Here is a 20,292-nt window from a genome sequence, read left to right on the forward strand (position 1 = left end):
CTCTTTTTATAGTTTCTGACTTAAAGTCTATCTTTATGGCTGTTCCCAGCTATTCTCACTTGCTTTTGGTTTTCATTTGTGTGGAATATTTTTCCACCTACATATTCAGCCTATGTGTGTCGATTGGTAAAGTGAATTTCTTATAAGCAGGATATTTTAAAAATTCATTTTGCTTAACTAAATGTTTTAACTAGGAATTCTAATCCATTTTTATGTTCATGGTTATTACTGATAAGACATAGTCCTGTCATTTTGTTAATTTGTTTTTCTGGTTCTTTTGTACATACCTTTTTCCTCTCATGTTCATTTCTGTGGTATTCCCCATACATAAGATTTAACTATGTTCTTTTTTGCTTTTGTGCATCTGTTCTACTAGTGAGTTTTGTACTTTCATGTTTTCATGGTAGTTACTATTCTTTTTCCTAGTGAACAACTCCCTTAAGCATTTCTTGTAAAGTTGATCTGATAACGATAAACTCACGATCTTCCTGCCTCGACCTTCTATGCCACTGGGATTAGACATGCAGCACTGTGCTTGGCTGCAGTTCATGCTTTAAAGCAGTTTTTAACTCCAGACTGTATTTCATAAGTACTACCGCTTTTTAAAAAAAAAATTTGAATTATAGATGGACAGAATGCCTTCATTTGTTTTTATGTGGTGCTAAGGATTGAACCCACTGCCTTACACATGTAAGGCAAGCACTCTACCACCGAGTTACAGCCTCTGCCCATGAATTATGTTTTTACTTGTCTTGGAAAGATTTTATTTCTCCTTCATTTCTGAATGATAGCTTTGCTAGGCATAGTATTCTTTGTGTGCATTTTTTTCCTTTCAGATATCTGAATATATATCTCAATTTCTCCTGGCCTATAAGGACTCTGATGAGAAAACTCTTAGGTTAATGAGGATTAACTTGACACTTATGTAACTATATATAACTTGACACTTACCTACAGAATTCTCACTTTGTCTTGGGCTTTTGACAGTTTGACTATAATATTCCTCAAAGAATATCTTTTTTGGTTGAATCTCTTAGGTTTCATTCTTTAAGTTTCCTAGACCTGAATTTATGTAGTTTTTCCTAAGATTTAGAAAATTTCTGGCTATTTTTGATAGGTTTTCTATGCTGTTCTTTTTATTCTAGAACACCTACAACATGAACATTTGCTTAATGATATCCTGTGAGTCTTCCAGGCTTTCTTTGTGTTTGGGTTATTTCTAAAGATTTATCTTCAAGCTCAGACATTCCTTCTTCTGTTTGGTTTTGTATTTAGCTCTCAAGTGTATTTTTACTCAATTTACTGAGTTCTTTAGCTCTAAGACTTTTTCGATTCTTTTTTCATGATCCATATTTAGATCATATTATTTTCCTAATTTTGTTGAATTATTGGCCTATGTTCTCTTCTATTTTGTCGAGTTTCCTTAAATTACTAATTTGAATTCTTTTTTAGGCAATTTGTCAATTTCCTTTTCTTTGGGGTCTGTTGCTAGAGAGCTTTGTGTTCCCTTGGGAGGCATGATGTTATCTTTCTTTTTCATGTTTCTTGTGTCCCTATGTTTGCACATCTGTCAGATCATTTGCCTCTACACATTTCATAGGTGGTTTCTGTAGTAGAAAAATTTCTCCTGGAGATGTGTCTTAAGGTACTGGTTGAGAAGGCTACTTTGCCTTTGGTTCCAGGTAGGTGTAGTAGTATAGTAGCTATAACTAACAGTGGTGATGACTGGTATACATTACAGAGAGTGTACCCATCAGTGTATTGGGGGAAGCTCAGGTACTTCTCAGGGTCTCGAGAGCTAGCTTGCTCAGGGTGGCTACTAGCTGCCTACTTCCTGAATTGTGGGTATATAGGAGTACCTGGAGGTTTCCCAAGGTCTTAATGGGTTTAACTTCTCAGGACCAAATGCCTAGCTGCTTTCTGGAGGCCTTGGTAGGTAGAGTGGCACAGGGTAAGTGGGTTGCCCAGCTGCTTCCAGAGCTATGGGTAGGTGAGCAGGGTTACCTTGATGGTTCCTGTGGGACTTAGCAGGTCAAACTGATGAGGGTAGGTGAGTGAACAAAGTTCATGCCTTTTATTTTTTTGGGGGGTGGGGTGGGGTGGAGGGTACCGGGGATTGAACTTAGAGGCACTTGACCACCGAGCCACATCCCCAGCTCTATTTTGTATTTTATTTGGAGACAGGATCTCCACTGAGTTGTTTAGTGCCCCACTTTTGCTGAATCTGGTTTTGAACTCACAATCTTCCTGCCTCGGCCTCCTATGCCACTGGGATTAGACATGTAGCACAGCGCCTGGCTGAAGTTCATGCTTTTACTCCAGACTGTATTTCAAAAGTACTATTGCTATGATTCAATATCCTAGTACACACACACACACACAAAACACAACTCATGTCTTTAGTATTAGTATATCCATATTACCTGGGGTTAAGTGAAAAAAGGTATGAAGAATTCAGTTCAATACCATAAAAGAGAACAAAATGCCCAGTCAGAACCTATGATCATGAACAAGGCATTTTATTTCAACCAAATGTATTAATCATAATTTATACCAAAGTAACTAAAAAATTCTAGTAGAAAATATCCACATAGATTAGGAAATAGGCCAAGCAATTTATAGAATTTAATCAACAACATAATGACAGTCCAATTGAAAGAACTGAAAAAAACATAAGAATCATTTTTAGAAGGAACAATTAGAAATATGTGATGCTTGTATATGTCATACTTGGAAGCAATACTAACACTAATTTTTCAATAAATGTGATAGTCAATTGAAACAAAATGGCTTCTTTTCTGTTCAATTTAACAAGCAAATGAGCTAGGATTATATATAGCTCAGTGGTAAATAATCTGCCTAAAATAAATTAACTCTGAATACAAAGTTCATACCTATTTGTTAAGACATGATTTTTCATGCTAAAAATCTACTCTTGGTTTTATTTCACTAGATGAAGATGTCATCTTGCTTGGTGTTGTGTGCAAAGTCAAGAGTTCCTGGGTATGGCAAAACTCTCCTTTGTGCTAAGAGGGCCACCAACAACCACTTGCCCCATTCTGATCACCATGGACTAAGACATCTGGCTTTGTAGGATAACCACTCTTCAATAGGATTCTAGACTCTTTGCTTAAAAAAATCAGATGTATAACCAAATCCTGAAATACTATATGTCCTCTAGAACCTAGTCTACCTTAAATGATCTTAGATATAAACATGTTAAGAACAAGAACTTTTTTTAGTGAGAATAAACTAGTTAGGTATCTATTGAATTTCCACATAAGGAAAAGGCACTATAGCATTGGGATTAACAATATGTACTATAGGAACCACAATGTCTGAATATTATTTTAGACTTCTCTGTGTCTAATTTTCTTCATTTATAAAATGGGGATGTTAATAAAAATAGCACCTATTATAGAACATGCTTTCTCTCAATTATGTAAATATGGTTCTTACCAGGTAAGTTGAAAAAATATTTATGAACAAAGTAAAGATATTCATATAGTACATTTAAAAAATACATACAGTACATGGTGGGAGAGTACTCAACAAAAAAATGTCTAAAAGGCTCTTTATGGAGTCTATCAACAGGTTGAGAATTTAAAAGAGTTGAGAAGACTATATTATGCAATATTTAAAAGCATTAATAACTATGCCTGGCATATAGTAAGCACTCATAAAGTAAAGAGTCTACATCTACTTAAAAAGGCCAACTGAATCCCCTGAAAGCTAAAATTTGGTTTCAAAAGGGAATTCTACATTCTTAATATATAGTGACTTACGTGGGAGCGCAACAACTGATATGCAAGGAGTAGAATCATCAATACTCTGATCATCCTCAGAGGACAAACAAAGTCTCTTATGTGGAGGTTCAGTACTATCTTCTGAGTCTATTTCATCAGCTTCTAATGGAAGGAAAAGAACAATAAACCAAAAAAAAAAAAAAAAAAAAATCTCAAAAACTTCAAACCAATAAAGAAAAAACAAAATCTCCAGCTAGTAGTGATTCTACAATGATTTTCTTACCCATTAGCTTATTTAAACCCAGCTATGCAAACAGGCCTCAAATAACATAATCTTCTCTATGCCTACTGTAGTACTGTTACAAGTATTATGTCTAGGAACTACAAAGACGCCACCTTTTAAACCAACCTGACTTTCAAAACATTTCATGTACAAAGACAAAAGCAAGTTATATGATTAATTCACAAATATTTACTAAAAGCCTACTGTGTTCTAAATGCAAATAGAACAATGAAGGATATCCTGCCTGTCAGGGAACTTGCAGTGCAGTGGAGATGACTAAACCAATAATTTCAAAATAATGTAGAAAGTAATGTAACAATAAAGCTATAAAGTTGGAATGAAGAGCCTTTTTGAGAATACAGAAGAGATTAGACTAGAGGTGAAGGAATGATTCCTAACAGAGTATCTTAAATCTGAAAGCAAGGCAGGGTAAATGATTATTCTTCCTGGCAGTAGGAGCAATATGTGCAATGGTACTGAGGTATGCTATGGAAACAAAAAATAGTTATAACTACTAAAACATAAGTGTATGACATGTGGCAGGATGTGAGGCCAGTAAGAAAGATAACATGATGAAAGGCCTGAGTGCTAAATTAAAGGATTTTACTATATTCTAAACACTGGAAGGTTTAAAAAAATCTTAAGCTACTGAGTATCATGACCAATTTCTTGAGCAGTCTGAAAGATGAATTTGAGGTGGGAGACTGGTTAAAGGCTATTAGGAGTTACTTAGATGAGAAAAGAGTATCTGATCTAAGAAAGAGGGACTTGAAATAGAGAAATGGATTTTTAAAATATTATAGCATGAACAAGTCTTCATAACGGAATGAATGTGGGAAATGAGAGAAGGAATGTATTCCTAAGTAATTTATGACCTGGGACACTAAATAAAAAAGAAAAAAAGAAGCAGGTTTAGGAAGTGTCTGAAAGAACTATTTGGGATGTGTGAAATTTAAGGTGGCTATAGGAAGCACAGATCATTTGAATGGGTTTGTGCTAGTTAAAAACCACAAGTTTGAATAAAGTAACCCAAGAATTTTAAAGAGTAGAAAGAAAACAGAATCCATATTAATAAAGATGAACTTAAACGCAAAATACTGCTGGCACCAAGTGATTGATATTATATATATACATATATATATATATATATATATATACACACACACACATATATATATATATACATATATATATACACACATATATATATACATATACATACATATATATACATACATACATATATATACATATATATACATACATACATATATATACACATATATATACATACATACATATATATACATATATGTATATATATGTATATATATAATATGTGTCTTATAGTTATTCCATCATCATCTTTGGATATTTGATAGATCCCATTTATAAAATAACTATGAGATTGATAAAGTCTAAAATTTACGATAAATTTAAAAACATAAAAGTAAATTTTAAAAATATATGAACTAAGATTAAGCCATGATCCAAAGAGATTAACTCCTTTTCTACCCTGCTAGGCTATACTGTCTGTCTGGGTATTTCTGATAAGGAATTCAGAAATCCCAAGAGTCACAAGTATATGTTCAGCAAGTTCTCCTACCATTCTGAGGGCAATGAAGAATGAGGTTCCCTTCTGTGTCCTGAGTCAATGTCACAGAGTTCACAGTTTCTACTGTTACTGTGTCAGAATCCTCTTCAACTGTGCTCATACTCAAATCTGTACAAGAATAGACTCCACATTAGAATTTTAAAAATTATTTCCAGATAGAAACATGAAGTGGTAACCCCTCCCTCAACCAAATATCCCACGTTTATTTTGGTATTGCCTATAGTGTTCTTTATGTGAAATTATAAATTCAGATTTCAAAAACTGCTATTAATAGTTCATATTCATGAATTAGAATCAGATCATCTGCAAGAATCTGGTTTAATTCGAAAACAAAGCACGTATTTTTAAAAAAGAGTTGTTTTTACTATACCCAATGAATGAGAATCTGTTTGAAATAATCTGTTTCATTTCTTTGGGTCCTAGTGGACTGAGCCCAGGGGTGCTTTATCACTGACCACATCTCCAACCATCCCTGCCCCCCACTTTTTAAGTAGTCTTGCTAAATTGCTGGGATTATAGGTGTGCGCCACTGTGCCCAGCAGGTTGTTTTTATTGGCACCTTGTCATATTAACTTCTGACTGTTTAGTAGAAAATTCATCAAAACTTTTATTCTGATCTACAAATTAGTTTACAAGACACTTCTTATAGGTATTTAGGCTCTCTTATCTAAAAAATAGGAACATTAAATAATAATTCTTGCTGTCTTTTTCATAATATGAAACAAATATATCCATCATTGTCTTTTCTAATTTTATTCTTGTTCACAGATCAGTCTTAGAAATACAATCTCATGGTTGGTAGGGGTCAATATATTGGATTACAATCTATGGTCTGGTTGAAGTCTTCAGAATCATTTTATACTGTTCAATGGAGCTCCTGTCTCAATATTTAGCTTTGGTCTTGTCCACATACTTTCTGCCAACTGAGAAAGACTTAGCCTTGATGTGTACTCAGTCACTCAATATTTGCTTTTTTGACTTTTACACACAAGATATTAATCCATTCATATATGGTATTTACCATTTTAAGTTAATGTGTTTTCCTTTCACTGGAAATAACATTTACACTGTGAAAATCCAATGGTTCACTGAAATTTTACTATAAAAAGTCATTATTCATCTTACGATTGTATTGATGACATTCTCAAGACAAAGATGAATGAAAATCATGATCTAGATATGACTAAAATTTGCAAACCATGAGGGAAGGACCTTGCAACAAAGGTATTCTTACCTAAACAACGGTTGGATCAGCTATAGCCCTTCCCACAGAATCAAGTTGCCTTCCCTTATCCAGCCGCATCACTTTCATGTTATCCAGATTGTTTCTCCCCCATGTTCTGCAACACTGAAAAATTAACAGTATTACAAAATGAGACTTAATAACTGAACACTAACAGTATTCTAAAATACTCTAACCTCAAGCCTCTGTGATGTCTCAACCAAAAAAGTTAAGACAAAAACAAAATACTTTTTTAAGTAGAACTTTTGGCACTGAGCCTCAAAATGTATTCTCCAATAAAGAAATAACAGAAATGATGAGTTTCTTAACCCAAGCTGTCTCTCATCAAGCAATTAAACATTCTCTGAAAAAACAGGTTTAGCAATGCTAGTGGTTACTGTGGCATCATCTGGTGTGTATATCAACCAACTAATTACCATAAATATTACCAGTAACAATATTTTTTCTTTATGGTGAATTCTTTATAATACCACGATTTTATTTTAAAGCACTAAAAACTACACAACTATCTTCATTCATAAACCATTTTAAGAAGACAGGTGAACTACATCTAGGAATTTGTGGAGAAAAACCCCATCAGACCAGAAAAGGTAAATTACGACTATTCTTAATATAAAATATTATACAATCTGAAATAATCAGTTTTTAACGGTTTCTTTCAATAGGTTTCTCATCTTCATCCGAAAAGGCCAACTAATTAAAAAGACAGGATCTGAGGTTTATGGGGGTTGTTTCAACAAAAATTAAGAATTAAAATTTCCATTTCTCTCAGCATTCTAATTAGAACTTCTCTTCAGAATGGCTGTATTAGAAAATTGTTGTACATAAATTTGCAGTGAAAAGATATAGATTCTGCTAGAGCTCTTTAGAACTCCAGATATTAGATTCCACATTCTTCTCATATCTGAATCCATTAAATTATTTTAAAAAGCTGGTCAATAATTCCAATTACAGAAGATAGAGGAACAAAATGTTAAAAAAGGGGCAGTTTAAAATCATACATAAACATATGAAAAAAAAATCAAAAATTACACATTTTTGTTGTGGTTCCTTCTTATCTCCTGTTTATATGCAAAGACTACAATTTTATATCTTCCTTTAGCGTTCACTCACAATGAAAAATGCTAAGGAAATCATTTCACAGGAATTTTTGTGTAACATTTAAAACTTATGGGCATAAAAAATATGACATTATTTAACAAATCCTCTATCACTGGACATGTATGTTGTTCCCTGTATTTAATTTCCTTAAATCATACCAAAACATTCAATACAATTTACTTAAATAGCATTAGTAACTGAAAACTAATCTATAGATATGATGAAATTTTAGACTTTTTAGTGATACAGCAAACTATTTTCCAAAAAGGTTGTACAAACTTAACGTTCGGTTTAAACTCTACCCTTGGTAACCGTGCCATTTTTATTTAAAAAGAAACTTCAGGGCTAGGAAGGTAGCTCAGTGGTAGAGTGCCCATCTAGCAGACCCATGACATTGGGTTTGATTCCCAGCACCAAAAATTATAGTAAAAACTTCAAAGCAAAACACAACTACTTATTTGACAGGTGCAAAGTCATTACTGCCTGTTATGGTTTAGATGTGGTTCCTCAACCAAGATCCATGTGTTGGGAGCTGGGCCATAGATGGTGTGGAACCTTAAAGAGGTGAAGCCTAGTGTTAAGTCTTCCGTTAAATTGGAAGCAAACCCTCAGGGATAGTGGGAACTCAGTCTCCTGTTTTGTTTGTGGTACTGGGAATCGGATTCAGCACCTTGCACATGCTAAAAAAGTACACTCTACAACCTCAACCCCCTCAGTCTCTGGCTTTTTTTTGTTCTTCCTGCACAGGATTTTGTCACTTGCCATGGGACCCTCACCAGAGCCAGCACCAGGCCTCCAAAACTGAATTATATGTCTTTTTAAAGTAAGTCCGCCTTGGTATTTCATGATTATAACAAAAATTTACATTTTTAATTTCACTGAGATACAGTATGGAGAATGGACAAGGCAATGTTATAAAGATATACTGTCCAAGAGATGACTGTGTGGTTTAGAAAAGTGGCCGCAAAGGGAAGGGGCTGAACAGAGGATACAGGGAAAGGGCCAAAAGAATTTTCTAAATAAAAGACAGAGACTAGGAAAAGAGGGGCTATCTCAAGATAATTCCCAGGCTTTTGACTTGAATAGATAACTTTTGAGACACTTAAAATCTAGAGATGTTTTATTATACATTAAATTTTTTAAATATCAGTGTTATTGTTTAAAAAGATTCAAAGCATCCAAAAGAAAATCCTAAATTGATAGTTGGTATATATAAACTAAGCTCAACAGAACAGGATTTTACCTATAAATTGGAGTTAGTGGCATGCTAACTAATATGTGTATGTGGTGCTAGGGACTGAACCCAGGGCTCCATGCATGCTAGGCAAGCACTCTTTTACCACTGAGCTAAATCCACAGCCCACAAACTACTCTTTCAGATTACCAAGAATTTAGAGGTGGCCTAGATCTCATCTCTAGAACACTCTATTATATACATTTCAGTCAAGAGGAAGACAAGTAGACTGGGAAGCACCAGCTAGTCACAAAGAAAAAACTAATGATGAACTAAAAAGCACGAGAATGTTTTCTTAATGAACATTAGTCAACTATATTGAATTAGATGACAGAGAAATAACTATATGATCTGGCAATATGAATAAAGTAATTTCAGTAGAATAGAAGGGGCAGAGGCCTACTAGAAAACTGAGAAATTGGAAAGTTGGAAAGACCTCTTTCATATGCATTACCTTTGAGGGTGAAAAGGATGAAAGGAGCAAGTGGGGTCAAGAATGTTATTTAGAAGAGTTCTTCCATTAATGTTATGATGTTAAAATGGAGAAATGTTGGTGATACATCAATTTATAATGGTAAGGTAAGAAGTTGAATAATTTAGTGCCTTTATTCAATTTTTTTTTTTAATATACATGAAACTATGCTTACCTTCTGGAACCTTCCAGTCTTTGTTTTATCAGGGGTATATACCAGGAAGAATTCCAACTCTATCATAAACTTTTTGGAACACACAAATATAACATCATCAACATATTTTAGCGTTCCCTTCTTATGTTTTAAAGGGCTATACCTTAAGTACCACTTTTACGCTAACTAGCAATGAGAAGACATAATGAAAAAAATTTAAACAGCCATTTTATTCTAACTGGTGAATTCACATTTTAATATATTCCCATCATTTAGTAAATATCTTTAAACAACAACAATACCCTAATAAATTCAAGAAATAAACACGTTAAGTGTAATAAACATTTATAATGGCATTTTTATGTATCTTCACAACAGGAAAATACAGTTGCTTGTATTTAGAGCTCCTGATAGATAAGATGACCCTGATTTCATAAGAATCCAGGGGTGAACCATAAAAGAGAGGAAAGAGACCAGGGGGAGGCAAAGAGAAAATACTGGGGAATGATAATAGCCAAATTATATTGTTATATTGTGTGCATGTATGAATATGTAACAACAAATCCACCATTATGCACAACTATCACATGCCAATAAAAAATGTGGGGGAGAGGGATTAAGATGACCCTATTTAATATATAAACAACCTGGTAGAACAAAAAGAAAGGGCTATGCATAAAGAAGTTACCATTCCTGGATTTATTAATTTAACACAGAATTCAAAACCAAACAGGGAAAAGTCATGTTTCTTCCTAGTTTTGGGGGCTAGGTAAGGTAAGTAAGGTACTATCAGTGGCAAATCATGAGAAGCAGAGGAGGCACCACTATACACCCCGAATGCCTAGAGCTGATTCTAAAATGGGAGGTGGGATGAAAACTATATGGCATGAAAAACCTTCAGTACAGCAAAATACTCCCATAACGGGGAATTTAGCAAGGTATAGAATATATAACAACTTTATTGAATGAATTTAAAGATTGGCTAAAAGGCATAATTCAAAGACACATTTAGTTTTCACATTTCCTGACCCAATGTAGCATAAGAAAAAATTATCCACATTTCTCTTTTTGAATGCCTTCCAAGTCTTTTATCTATATACCAACTTTAGTTCTTAAAATATCGAGATCTTTTATAATTTTTTAAAATCATTTTCAATTCTAATATTTATTCTCCCACTTTTAATAGATACATAGCATCTAAATTTGTCTAACCATTACATATTAATGAACATTTTAGTTTTCTGAGATTATGCTATTATAAAAATTCCATAATGCTTACACCATATCTGTTATTGTATGTAAGTAATGCCTTAGGAAATATTTGAGGATTTGCATAGTAACATATAACAATTCAAAGAAAATACATTTACAATTTTTTTTACTCTGAAAGAATACAACTTTACTAAATACAAAAATCTTCATGGCAGATAAAACATAAGAATTCCTACATCCTGAAAATACATAGAGGGATGTCAGAAAACAGACAAAGCCAAAAAATAACATCTTCCTAAGCATCAGTTTTATTCCCCAATAGGAACAGAACCGTCACTAAGGCAGAATGCTTGGACTATAATTGCTGACCCCTAAAACTGGTTCCTTTGTATACCTTGTGGGAAAGTTTGAGAAGATTTTTAAATCAATGAAAGCATAACAAATTAAGGTACCTAATGTTCAGCATGGTTTGGTTTTATTTTTATGGCACTGAGTATTGAATCCAGGGGTGTTTTTTCATGGAGCTACATCCCCAGACCTTTTAATTTATTTTGAGACAGGATCTTGCCAAGTCACCCAGGCTGGCCTCAAATTTTTAATCTTTCTGCCTCAGTCTCCCAAGCTGCTGGGATTACAAGTGTGAGCCTCCATGCCCAGCAAGACTTGGGTTTTAAGAAGATAAAAATATGACAATACACAGTAATGCGTCAATAGACTTGTTAATAAAATTTAAATCGCTTAAAATGTTGATTCAATTATCAACTATTGAAAAAATGTCATTGTTATTCAAAAAAATGGAATTATTTGGTAATATGGGTCATATCTTGGTATAAGACTCATATCAGGCTTGGCAGTTTTAATTAAGGAGTTTCTTTTTCATCCAGCTCATAATTGAAGAGATTACAGTGTGTGTTTGTAAGATTTCATCCTTTCAAAACTGAGCACTTTTTATACAGGTTACCATCAGAAGCTCTTTAATGGGAACCACAAATTATCACCACATACCCCTGATTTAAAAAGCATACTTCCTTACAAAAATACACATAGGCAATTATAACAAAACAAAAATCCATTTCTTTTGTTACATAACAATGGATAGTAAGTGAATAATTAGTTTTCACTACTGGTGCTTGGAAGAATGACCTGACAACAGTGTACATAATCAAATGACATTTTAAAATATGACATTAAGAAAAAGAAAACTGGTCGTCAAGAGTTCTCCAGTGTGCTTTTTCCTGACAACTCCTTTCTGTTTTTCACACACAGAATGGGCTATCTTTCCACAAACTTGAAAAAACATGAAAAATAGATTTGTCCTTTTATTTAAACTTTATCGTCATTTACTTCTAGGGAGTCATAATCTCTTCACAAAAACACCTTCAAAAACAAAGAAATGACATGAAAGCAAACAAATGTACATACATCTTATATAACTATCTGTATTTTCCAAGTAACCCTTGGCAGTAGGTTTAACACTTTTTCCTATTATATCATTCAAGAGGTAGAAAAAGTTTTTGGAGTTTAAATTACAAAACACTTAAATGTACCAATTACCAGGGAATCTTTTTTATACAGAACACAGTGCTGAAAATTACAGTGATAAGAAAAAAAATGGAGCATTAAAAAGGAACACTTCATTTTGAGAATACAGTGTATAGTACAACTCTGTATTAATAGGCAGCCTCTATATGATATAAATAAGTGGAATGAATCCTTCCTAAATTTTGTTGCTGTTCTAAAGTTTCTACGTTTTTGCAACAGAGAGATGTGTGTTGAATACTAGTGATCTAGGTCCTCCACACTTCAAAAAACACTGCTAATCTCCCTCAATATTTTAACATTTATGTGCCAAGCTGTAAGTTCTTAGAGACACTTGTTTCTTCGATTCATCCTCACAGATGTTAATTTTAAACTAATGTACTTAATGGAGTATGACAAAAGCAACTGTTCAAAATAAAGAGATGTTATTTTCAGGACATATAAATTTATTATACAGTCAATAAACAGTAGGGTCTATAGTCAATGGGGGAGATAAGTGAGTCTAATAGAAAGATAAGCATTATGTGGGGGGAAGATAAGGGAAGTTTGTTGTTAATTTAATGACTACCTAACTTTATAAATACACGAATCTCCCTCCCCTTTAAAAGCACCTTTGAGGTGGAATGAGATAAACTTTATCTAGCTGGAAAAACAAAAACACAACAGTACCTAAGAAAAAGTGGGGGTGTTACAACACTAAAGAGCATACATACCTACTTTTTTTTTTGGTTCCAGGGATTGAATTCAGGGACACTTAATTACTGAGCTGCATCCCCATCCCTTTTTATATTTTAAAAAAGAGTCTAGCTAAATTGTTGAGGCTGGCTTTGACCTCCCAATCCTCATGCCTCAGCATCCTGAACCACTAGGATTATGGTCCTGCACCTACTTTAAATGTTTCTCTCAGCAACCGTTTCCCAGCCATGCTCTATTTTCAAAGCTCAATTCCTAAATCCAAAACTACAATTTCTTTCCTTCAAAACTTCTAAAGCCTTAACACCCAAAGAAAAATGTTAATATAGCATGAATATGTATACACAATAGTATACTTATTCCTGTAACTGCTAGAAGTATGAATGCCCAGTACTTACTCTTAAATGTTGACAAAGAAAGGGCCACAGTATTTTGGCTCCACCATCTAAATCAACTGTAATCTATTAAAGAGATTCATGCAGAATAGATAGATTCTATATTAATCCCAAAAACATTTTTGGGGTGAGCCTATCAACTGATGTAGTGAAATAAAAATTATGTTGTTTGGTAGCACACAGAAACCTGATACTAATAAGTTAAAATTAGAGATAAAACCATCACAAATCATATAACGTACTGTTCTTCATAACTTGTAAGTATTTTTCCCCAGATAGGATCAAACTATTTTTTGTATTTTGTGAATGGAAAGATGTTTATTCTTTATTCTCTCACCAGACTGGTATTTCTCAGCATGATAATCTTTATATAAAGGAATGTAATTTTAACCTTTTAGTTTTTGGAGTCCTTTTTTTCTTTTTTGCAGTGCTGGAGACTGCACTTCACTTCTAAGCTACATCCCCAGTCCCACAGCTGGAATCTTTAAACGTTAACATAGAGAGTGGTAAATTACTCAAATTATCTTAAAAAAGCAAGATGCAAAAATCTTCAAAAAGTTATTTGAAGTAAATTTAAACCAGCTTAAAAAATGTGAATAGAAAAATATGAAAATCCGCAACTGAGAAAGAAAAATGGATTTTCTGTTTGTGAAAACTTCGACATAGTTTATTTTCTTTCTTGAACTAGCGCTTAAAAGGTACAAATGGGGGGCTGGGGTTGTAGCTCAGCGGGACAGCACTTGCTTAGTATTTGTGAGGCACTGGGTTCGATTCTCAGCACCACATAAAAATTAATTAATAAACGTCATCAACAACTAAAAATTACTTTTTAAAAAAGCTACAAATGCTTGCTGTACACAAATTAAAATATAGGTGTAGTTAATTTAAAAAGTCCATAGTGACATTTTAAGATTAAGACATTAGAAAGTTCTAGTCCAGGACATGAATTTTTTTCAGATGTCCCAATGAGCAGCGTCGCCGACAGTCAGAAAGGAGGTACACAAAGATGAATCAAGACACGAGAAAGGCAAACAAACAAATTCAATCAGAAAAAGAGAGTAGTTCTGATGGACACATTTCATAGAATTATCACTGTTATCTTTATCCTCACCGAATATTTTTATTATAAAAACATGTTGAATCATTCAACTGCATAGGACGGCACTTAGACACTTCTCTCAAATCTACCCGAGACTAGGCTAAAATACTCTACATATGTCCCCGAAGAGATTCCCAAAACAAAGTCCATTTCGGGGGACAAAAAAAAATTTTAAACCAAATTTTAAGCTTCCTCGGAACTCCGCACTCTACAGTTACTCCCTTGCAGACGCATTTTCTAGGCTCGGTTAGGACACTCCCCACACCCAGCCCAGGTCCCTCCTCCTCTAAAGACACTCTCGAACTGACAGAAATGGTTTGGCCGGACACCCCGATGCTTTCTGCTTGGCGCCGTGAACCGCTGAGAAAGACTGAACACAAAAAAGATGAGGAAAGAGTCTACGACGCAAATAAGGTTAAGGAAAAAAAGGGGTTGGGGGGTTGGGGCAAGACCCGCCCCCACTCAACCCCACCCAAGCCCACCTCTTCTTCGTGGGACTACACCACCAAACTAGAAACAGTAACAATACCAAAAAAGGAACACCACGAGAAAACAAGTAGTGTTTCCTTACTGGCCCCACTCCCTGGCCCAATTCTCTACCAAAGCTCCCGGCCCACCCCACCCCCAGGGGTCCCGGCGCCATTTAGCTTCTCCGAAGCCGCCGCCATTTTCCGCCCCCGCCGGATCGCTGTGGTGCCGCGGCGGCCGCTCGCTCCTCTATTCTGCAGCTCGAGCCACCACAGCCGGCCCAGCCCTGAGAAGGAGGCCCTGGCCTGAGCGTGCGGGGACTGCAGCTTCAGCTTCTCGAAGGCCCGGCTCTGACCCCGCCCGCTGTGCCCAGGCGCCGGCAGCTTGCGCTGGTCAGAGAGAGCTAGCGGGTAGCCAGGGGGCCGGACAGGCTCCACTGGGCGGAGCGGCCCTGGCGGCGGTTGGGACCTGAAGGTTCCATCGCACTTACTTCCTGTTTTGGGTCCGGGCACTTTGGAAGAACCAGGATGGAGGCTCCAAAAAATACCAGGATGGAGGAAGCAGCCACGGGCGAGAGTGGCTGCAGCTGGAGTGAGCGAACGCAACGAGCCACCGGAAACGGAGCTGCGGCCGCGCCCCGCCCCCAGTCTCCCAAACCCTCCCCCTCCCGCCCTTCTCTCCCGCGGGGCGGCCCCGCGCTCCAGGAGCTAGCGTCACTTCCGGCTAAATCAGAGCGCGAAAAAAGACTCCAGGTTATTCGGGATTGTTTCTGTGCGGGTCAGTGGGGTCTCTGTTGTCGGCCCTTCGTCTTCTCTCTTCAGGCTAGGAAAGCTTGGCGCAACCGTGGTTTCTGGCTCTGGAGATACTTAGGCTCTGCGGTACGAGTTTCTTAGTTCCGCGAGCATCGGAGCCTTGGGAGCCTCTACGTGGAGCGGATTGAAGTACGGAAGAAAACCGAGTGTGTATCTAGTCCGTCGTGCTTGGTCAGCCTTGCTAAAGTGCTTAAAATGTGTTATCTGCTTGGGCGGTTGATGCAGTTCTTGGAGACTGTGATCTCGCTGTTTTATACTAGGAAGAAGCTACTGTGTTGTGCACCGCCCTTTTAAAGTTTAGTACAGGTTTTGAAAATTGGTCACTCTTCGATTATCTAAGGAGCTTTTAGAAACGACCTATACTCAGATCCCGCCCCCAGACCAATTTTTCAGAATCTTTAGTTTTTAAAGGGTTATAATGCCCTCAGTCTGATGCGTATTACAGGCCCTTTTTAAAATTTTAATCACATTTTACTTGTTTATGAAACTAGTTACACTCTGATTTCTTTACTGGAATGAAAGAAATTTTTAAAAGACGACTAATATTCTTATATCTAACGACTATGGAGATTCACACTACTTTGTGTGAGATTGTAGTCAATATCAGTTATAAGTAAATAATTAGTGACTTCTTTTTCTGTATCATTTTAGCAGTTTCAATTGTTTGTGCAATCCGGATTTCCTTTGTATAGGAAGGGTAGTTGGAAGACTGTGACACTAATTCATCAAAGAAACTTTGGGAAAAAAAATAAGCAAACCACAATGAAATGAATTTAGAAAAATAAACATTTGCTTAGGTTTTCAGCATCAGTAGTTAGTATTACTGTGACATTCTTTGGGGGTAACTTTCTAGCAAATGTATTTTACAAAAACTAATAAGGATGTAAACTATTGAGATAACAGCACATGCCTGTAAGGATGGTTAAAAGCCAAAATATTGACAACAACAAATACTGGAAAGGTTGTGAGAAAACAAACTGATTCACTACTGATGTGAATGCAAATTGGTACAGCTACTTTAGAAGGCATTTAGCAATTTTTTTTTTTTTTTTTTACAAATTTAAACATTATTATGGTATGGAACTGCAGTGGCTCCTTGTTATTGACACAAATAAGTTGAAAACTTGAGTCCACACAAAAACTTGTGTGCTGTGCTTACAGCAGCTTTATTCATGATTGCCAAAACTTGTAAGCAGACAAGATGTCCTTCAATAAGTGAATAGATAAACTGTGGTATATCCCAGATAATGGAACATTTTTCAGCAGTTAAAAGAAATGAGCTGTCCAGCCATGAAAGACATGTAGAAAATTCAACTGCATATTACCAAGTGAAAGAAGGCAAGCTGAAAAAACTATGTACTATATGATTATAACTTTATGGCATTTGGAAAGGGCAAAGCTATGGAGACAGTAAGATTAGTGGTTACCAGGGGTTAGAGCAGGGACTATCAGAGCACAAGATTTTTAGGACAGCAAAAACTATTCTATAGGGAACTATGATAATAGATGTATGACAGTATCCATTTATCAAAATCCATAAAAATAGGTATTACCAAGAATGACTCCTTGTGTTCCATTTTGCTATGAACCTAAAACTACTCTTTAAAAAAATGAAGTATACTTTTAAAAAGATAGGCAAGGGCTAAATAAGCCTTTGGATTTGAATATTGTACAACATTCTTCGCTTATGTGTCAGTTGAATGCTTAAATGTATTCAACTCACTTAATGGTCACAGGTGCCAAATGTGTCACTACAGTTATTACAAATGAGTCCTAATTTACACAGGAACCAAAGATAAGTGAGGGCATGTGTCCAAAGGCACACAGCAAGCGATAAAGAATTGTCTCATCTCAGCGCCATAGTCTATTCTCTGAACTACCCTGCTTTAGCTCACAAAATATGCTTTGGCAAGAGTCTTCTCAAGATTACAACCAGCCTCCAGATTGTTTAGTCAACTGAAGGATGGACATGTTTAACCAATCTTAAAAAAATAAATGTCAGAAGCAGCATTTTATTGTGTTGGCAACTAGTACCCAATTTCTGGTACCTTCTGCATCCTGTTGGAGCTGTGACACATCATTTCACTTTTTTAATGAGTACATAGTAATGTTTAAGTAAAACTGTGAGGCAGGATAGAATTGTAGTATAGGTAATGGAGTTAGATCTGAGTGTGAATTTGTCTCCATTGCTTAACAGTGAGTATGTTACTTAAGATCTACCTTCAAAGCCTGACATAGTAAACATAAAAAAATGAGACCAAAATTCCTAAGCCAGAAAAACAGTTCAACTACCCAAACACCAGTTTTTATGAAATAATGATTATGCAGAATGGTTGACACATTTATGAGAAGGTGATTCCTAATTAGCAATGTTTTCTTGAAACAGCTATATAGGATTCTTTTCACTGAGGCATAAAGTTGTGAAATCTAAATTATAGTCTGGCTACTCATTCTGCAAAAGCTTAGGCAAGCCTATATCCTGCTGTTAAAATGCCCTTAAAAGGTCTTATGTGTTCTTATAATTAAATTCTCTCTTTCTGGTTGAGTTTCTTTCTAAATTACCTTTTCGCAAGGTCTGATGGGAAAAGGTAAAAGACAGGTATATTTTAATATTTGCTTAATGCAAAATTGTATGGGAAAAATAAGAGGTGTGGAGATCAGTTGTGTAGCAGATATCAATGGGTGTCTTCCTGTTCAATTCTTTCACTGTCTACCTAGAGGTAGCTTCAGATCCCACTGGTTAAATGATTACCCCTCCCACACTTGAGATGCCAGTTGCAAGCCCCAGTTTCATTTACTTCTGCTTCTGACCAGTTGGCAACAAATCAGGATTCCTACAACCTTCTTGGGTTCAATTAATTTGGTTGTATAGCACAAAAAAACTCAGGGAAATATTTACTTATGTTTATTGATTTATTATGAGGGATATTACAAAGGACACAGCTAAAGAAATGCATGGAGTTATGGAGGAAGGGGCTGTGGAGCTTCCATGAACTCTCCAGATGTGCTGCTGTTCAGAAACTTGCATGTGTTTGGCTATCCAGGGACTCTCTGAACTCTGTCCTGGGTTTTCATTGCAGAGACATCATTGCGTAGTTGTGATTTAAGCGTGGACAACCATTTTGAAATGTGATAGGACAAAGGAGATGTGATCTAATATTAATAGAGTGGGGAAACCCAACAAGGCTTTGCTGTTTAGGTTCTTCTTGACCTTTGTGCAGCATTCCTTCCTCCCAGGTAGGGGCAGGATTCCCTCTAAAATAGGGGTCTTACTATCTACTATTAGATAAGATAGGTCAGAGAATTTCTTTATGGCCAGTTCCAAGACAGGAAGAATTAGAGTTAAGTTTCTATGACCCACCTTAGGAAAGAGGAATACTAGCTTCTATGGTATGCCTTGGGGAGGGAAACATGAGCTAGGAACCATAGATGAAAACCAAATATATATATATATAACATAATGTCGATAATTTCAAAATCTATTATCCTAATCTATCTATTATCCTAATAACACCTCTATACTTTTAACTTGAATAATCAATGTATGGACTATTCTGTAATACAAATTTGAATCCTAGAACATCTTTCTGCAGTTATATCTACCTCATTTGTTTAATCAATGTGTACCTAGAGAATACATGAGATTTTAAATATTATCCTAGGATTAACCTAATTAGAAATGTTTTGTGGAAAAGCCATGAGGAATATTTCTATTGCAAACAGAAGCTATTGTATTTTAAAAGTATTTACAGCACAGTAGTGGTATTTGCTGCATTTGTCAGATGTGATAACCTCTATTAGACTCCAGAATTTTTATAATACTTTCATGAAGCCAATCAGTGATTAAATATTGATGAATCTTTTTTTCTTTTATGAAAGTGTTTTCAAATACTGAGAAGCATGTTCTGCTGTTTCATGATTATGTCATGTGCTGGATGGTGTGGTTCAGAAAAATATATATATTTTCAAAGTAAAAGCAAAATACAATCACTGAGCAATTCTCTTGAGGATCAGAAGGTCCTCAAGAACTTCTAGAGAGTTGATGGGGATTTGTATGCTAACAGAAGAATGAACAAACTGTCCTAGTTAGTTCCATACACCACGATCTTGTAGGTAGAGTCCTGTCTCGGATTCTTCTGTGGGCTTTCCTCCAGACCTTATGACACTTCGTTTCATAACTTTTTTCCCCCACACTTCATTTTGTGCTTGAGTCTCATTTTCACTGC

General features: G+C 35.6%; 2 protein-coding genes and 1 long non-coding RNA gene across 6 annotated transcripts in view; 2 read left to right on the top strand and 1 right to left on the bottom strand.

Annotated features, from left to right (window-relative positions):
• Tmem243 (transmembrane protein 243) overlaps nt 1-3,423 on the top strand; it is a 53,594-nt gene extending 50,171 nt beyond the window's left edge. The window contains exon 5 of the mRNA XM_046462468.2: nt 2,954-3,423. Within this exon, the coding sequence (XP_046318424.1) occupies nt 2,954-3,094 (141 nt within the window). The 3' untranslated portion in view covers nt 3,095-3,423. The remainder of the gene's footprint in view (nt 1-2,953) is intronic.
• Dmtf1 (cyclin D binding myb like transcription factor 1) overlaps nt 1-15,769 on the bottom strand; it is a 44,733-nt gene extending 28,964 nt beyond the window's left edge. For 2 of the 4 annotated variants that reach the window (XM_058585046.1, XM_046462465.2), the window contains exons 1-3: nt 6,879-6,992; nt 5,636-5,752; nt 3,786-3,908 (exon numbers count right to left, since the gene is read on the bottom strand). In XM_058585046.1, the coding sequence (XP_058441029.1) occupies nt 3,786-3,908; nt 5,636-5,744 (232 nt within the window). In that variant the 5' untranslated portion in view covers nt 5,745-5,752; nt 6,879-6,992. Of the gene's footprint in view, nt 1-3,785; nt 3,909-5,635; nt 5,753-6,878; nt 6,993-15,744 lie in introns of those variants that run through there. The other 2 variants (XM_058585045.1, XM_046462467.2) reach the window with 2 other exon arrangements.
• The window catches only part of LOC131424870 (uncharacterized), a 34,688-nt gene continuing 21,356 nt past the window's right edge, over nt 6,961-20,292 (top strand). The window contains exons 1-2 of the long non-coding RNA XR_009228463.1: nt 6,961-7,477; nt 8,736-8,811. This is a non-coding gene — a long non-coding RNA (uncharacterized LOC131424870). The remainder of the gene's footprint in view (nt 7,478-8,735; nt 8,812-20,292) is intronic.

The sequence above is a fragment of the Marmota monax genome, unplaced genomic scaffold (assembly GCF_021218885.2).
Source record: "Marmota monax isolate L192 unplaced genomic scaffold, Marmota_monax_Labrador192_F-V1.1 WCK01_AAM20220418_F8-fsc00165, whole genome shotgun sequence".
Lineage (NCBI taxonomy): Eukaryota > Metazoa > Chordata > Mammalia > Rodentia > Sciuridae > Marmota > Marmota monax.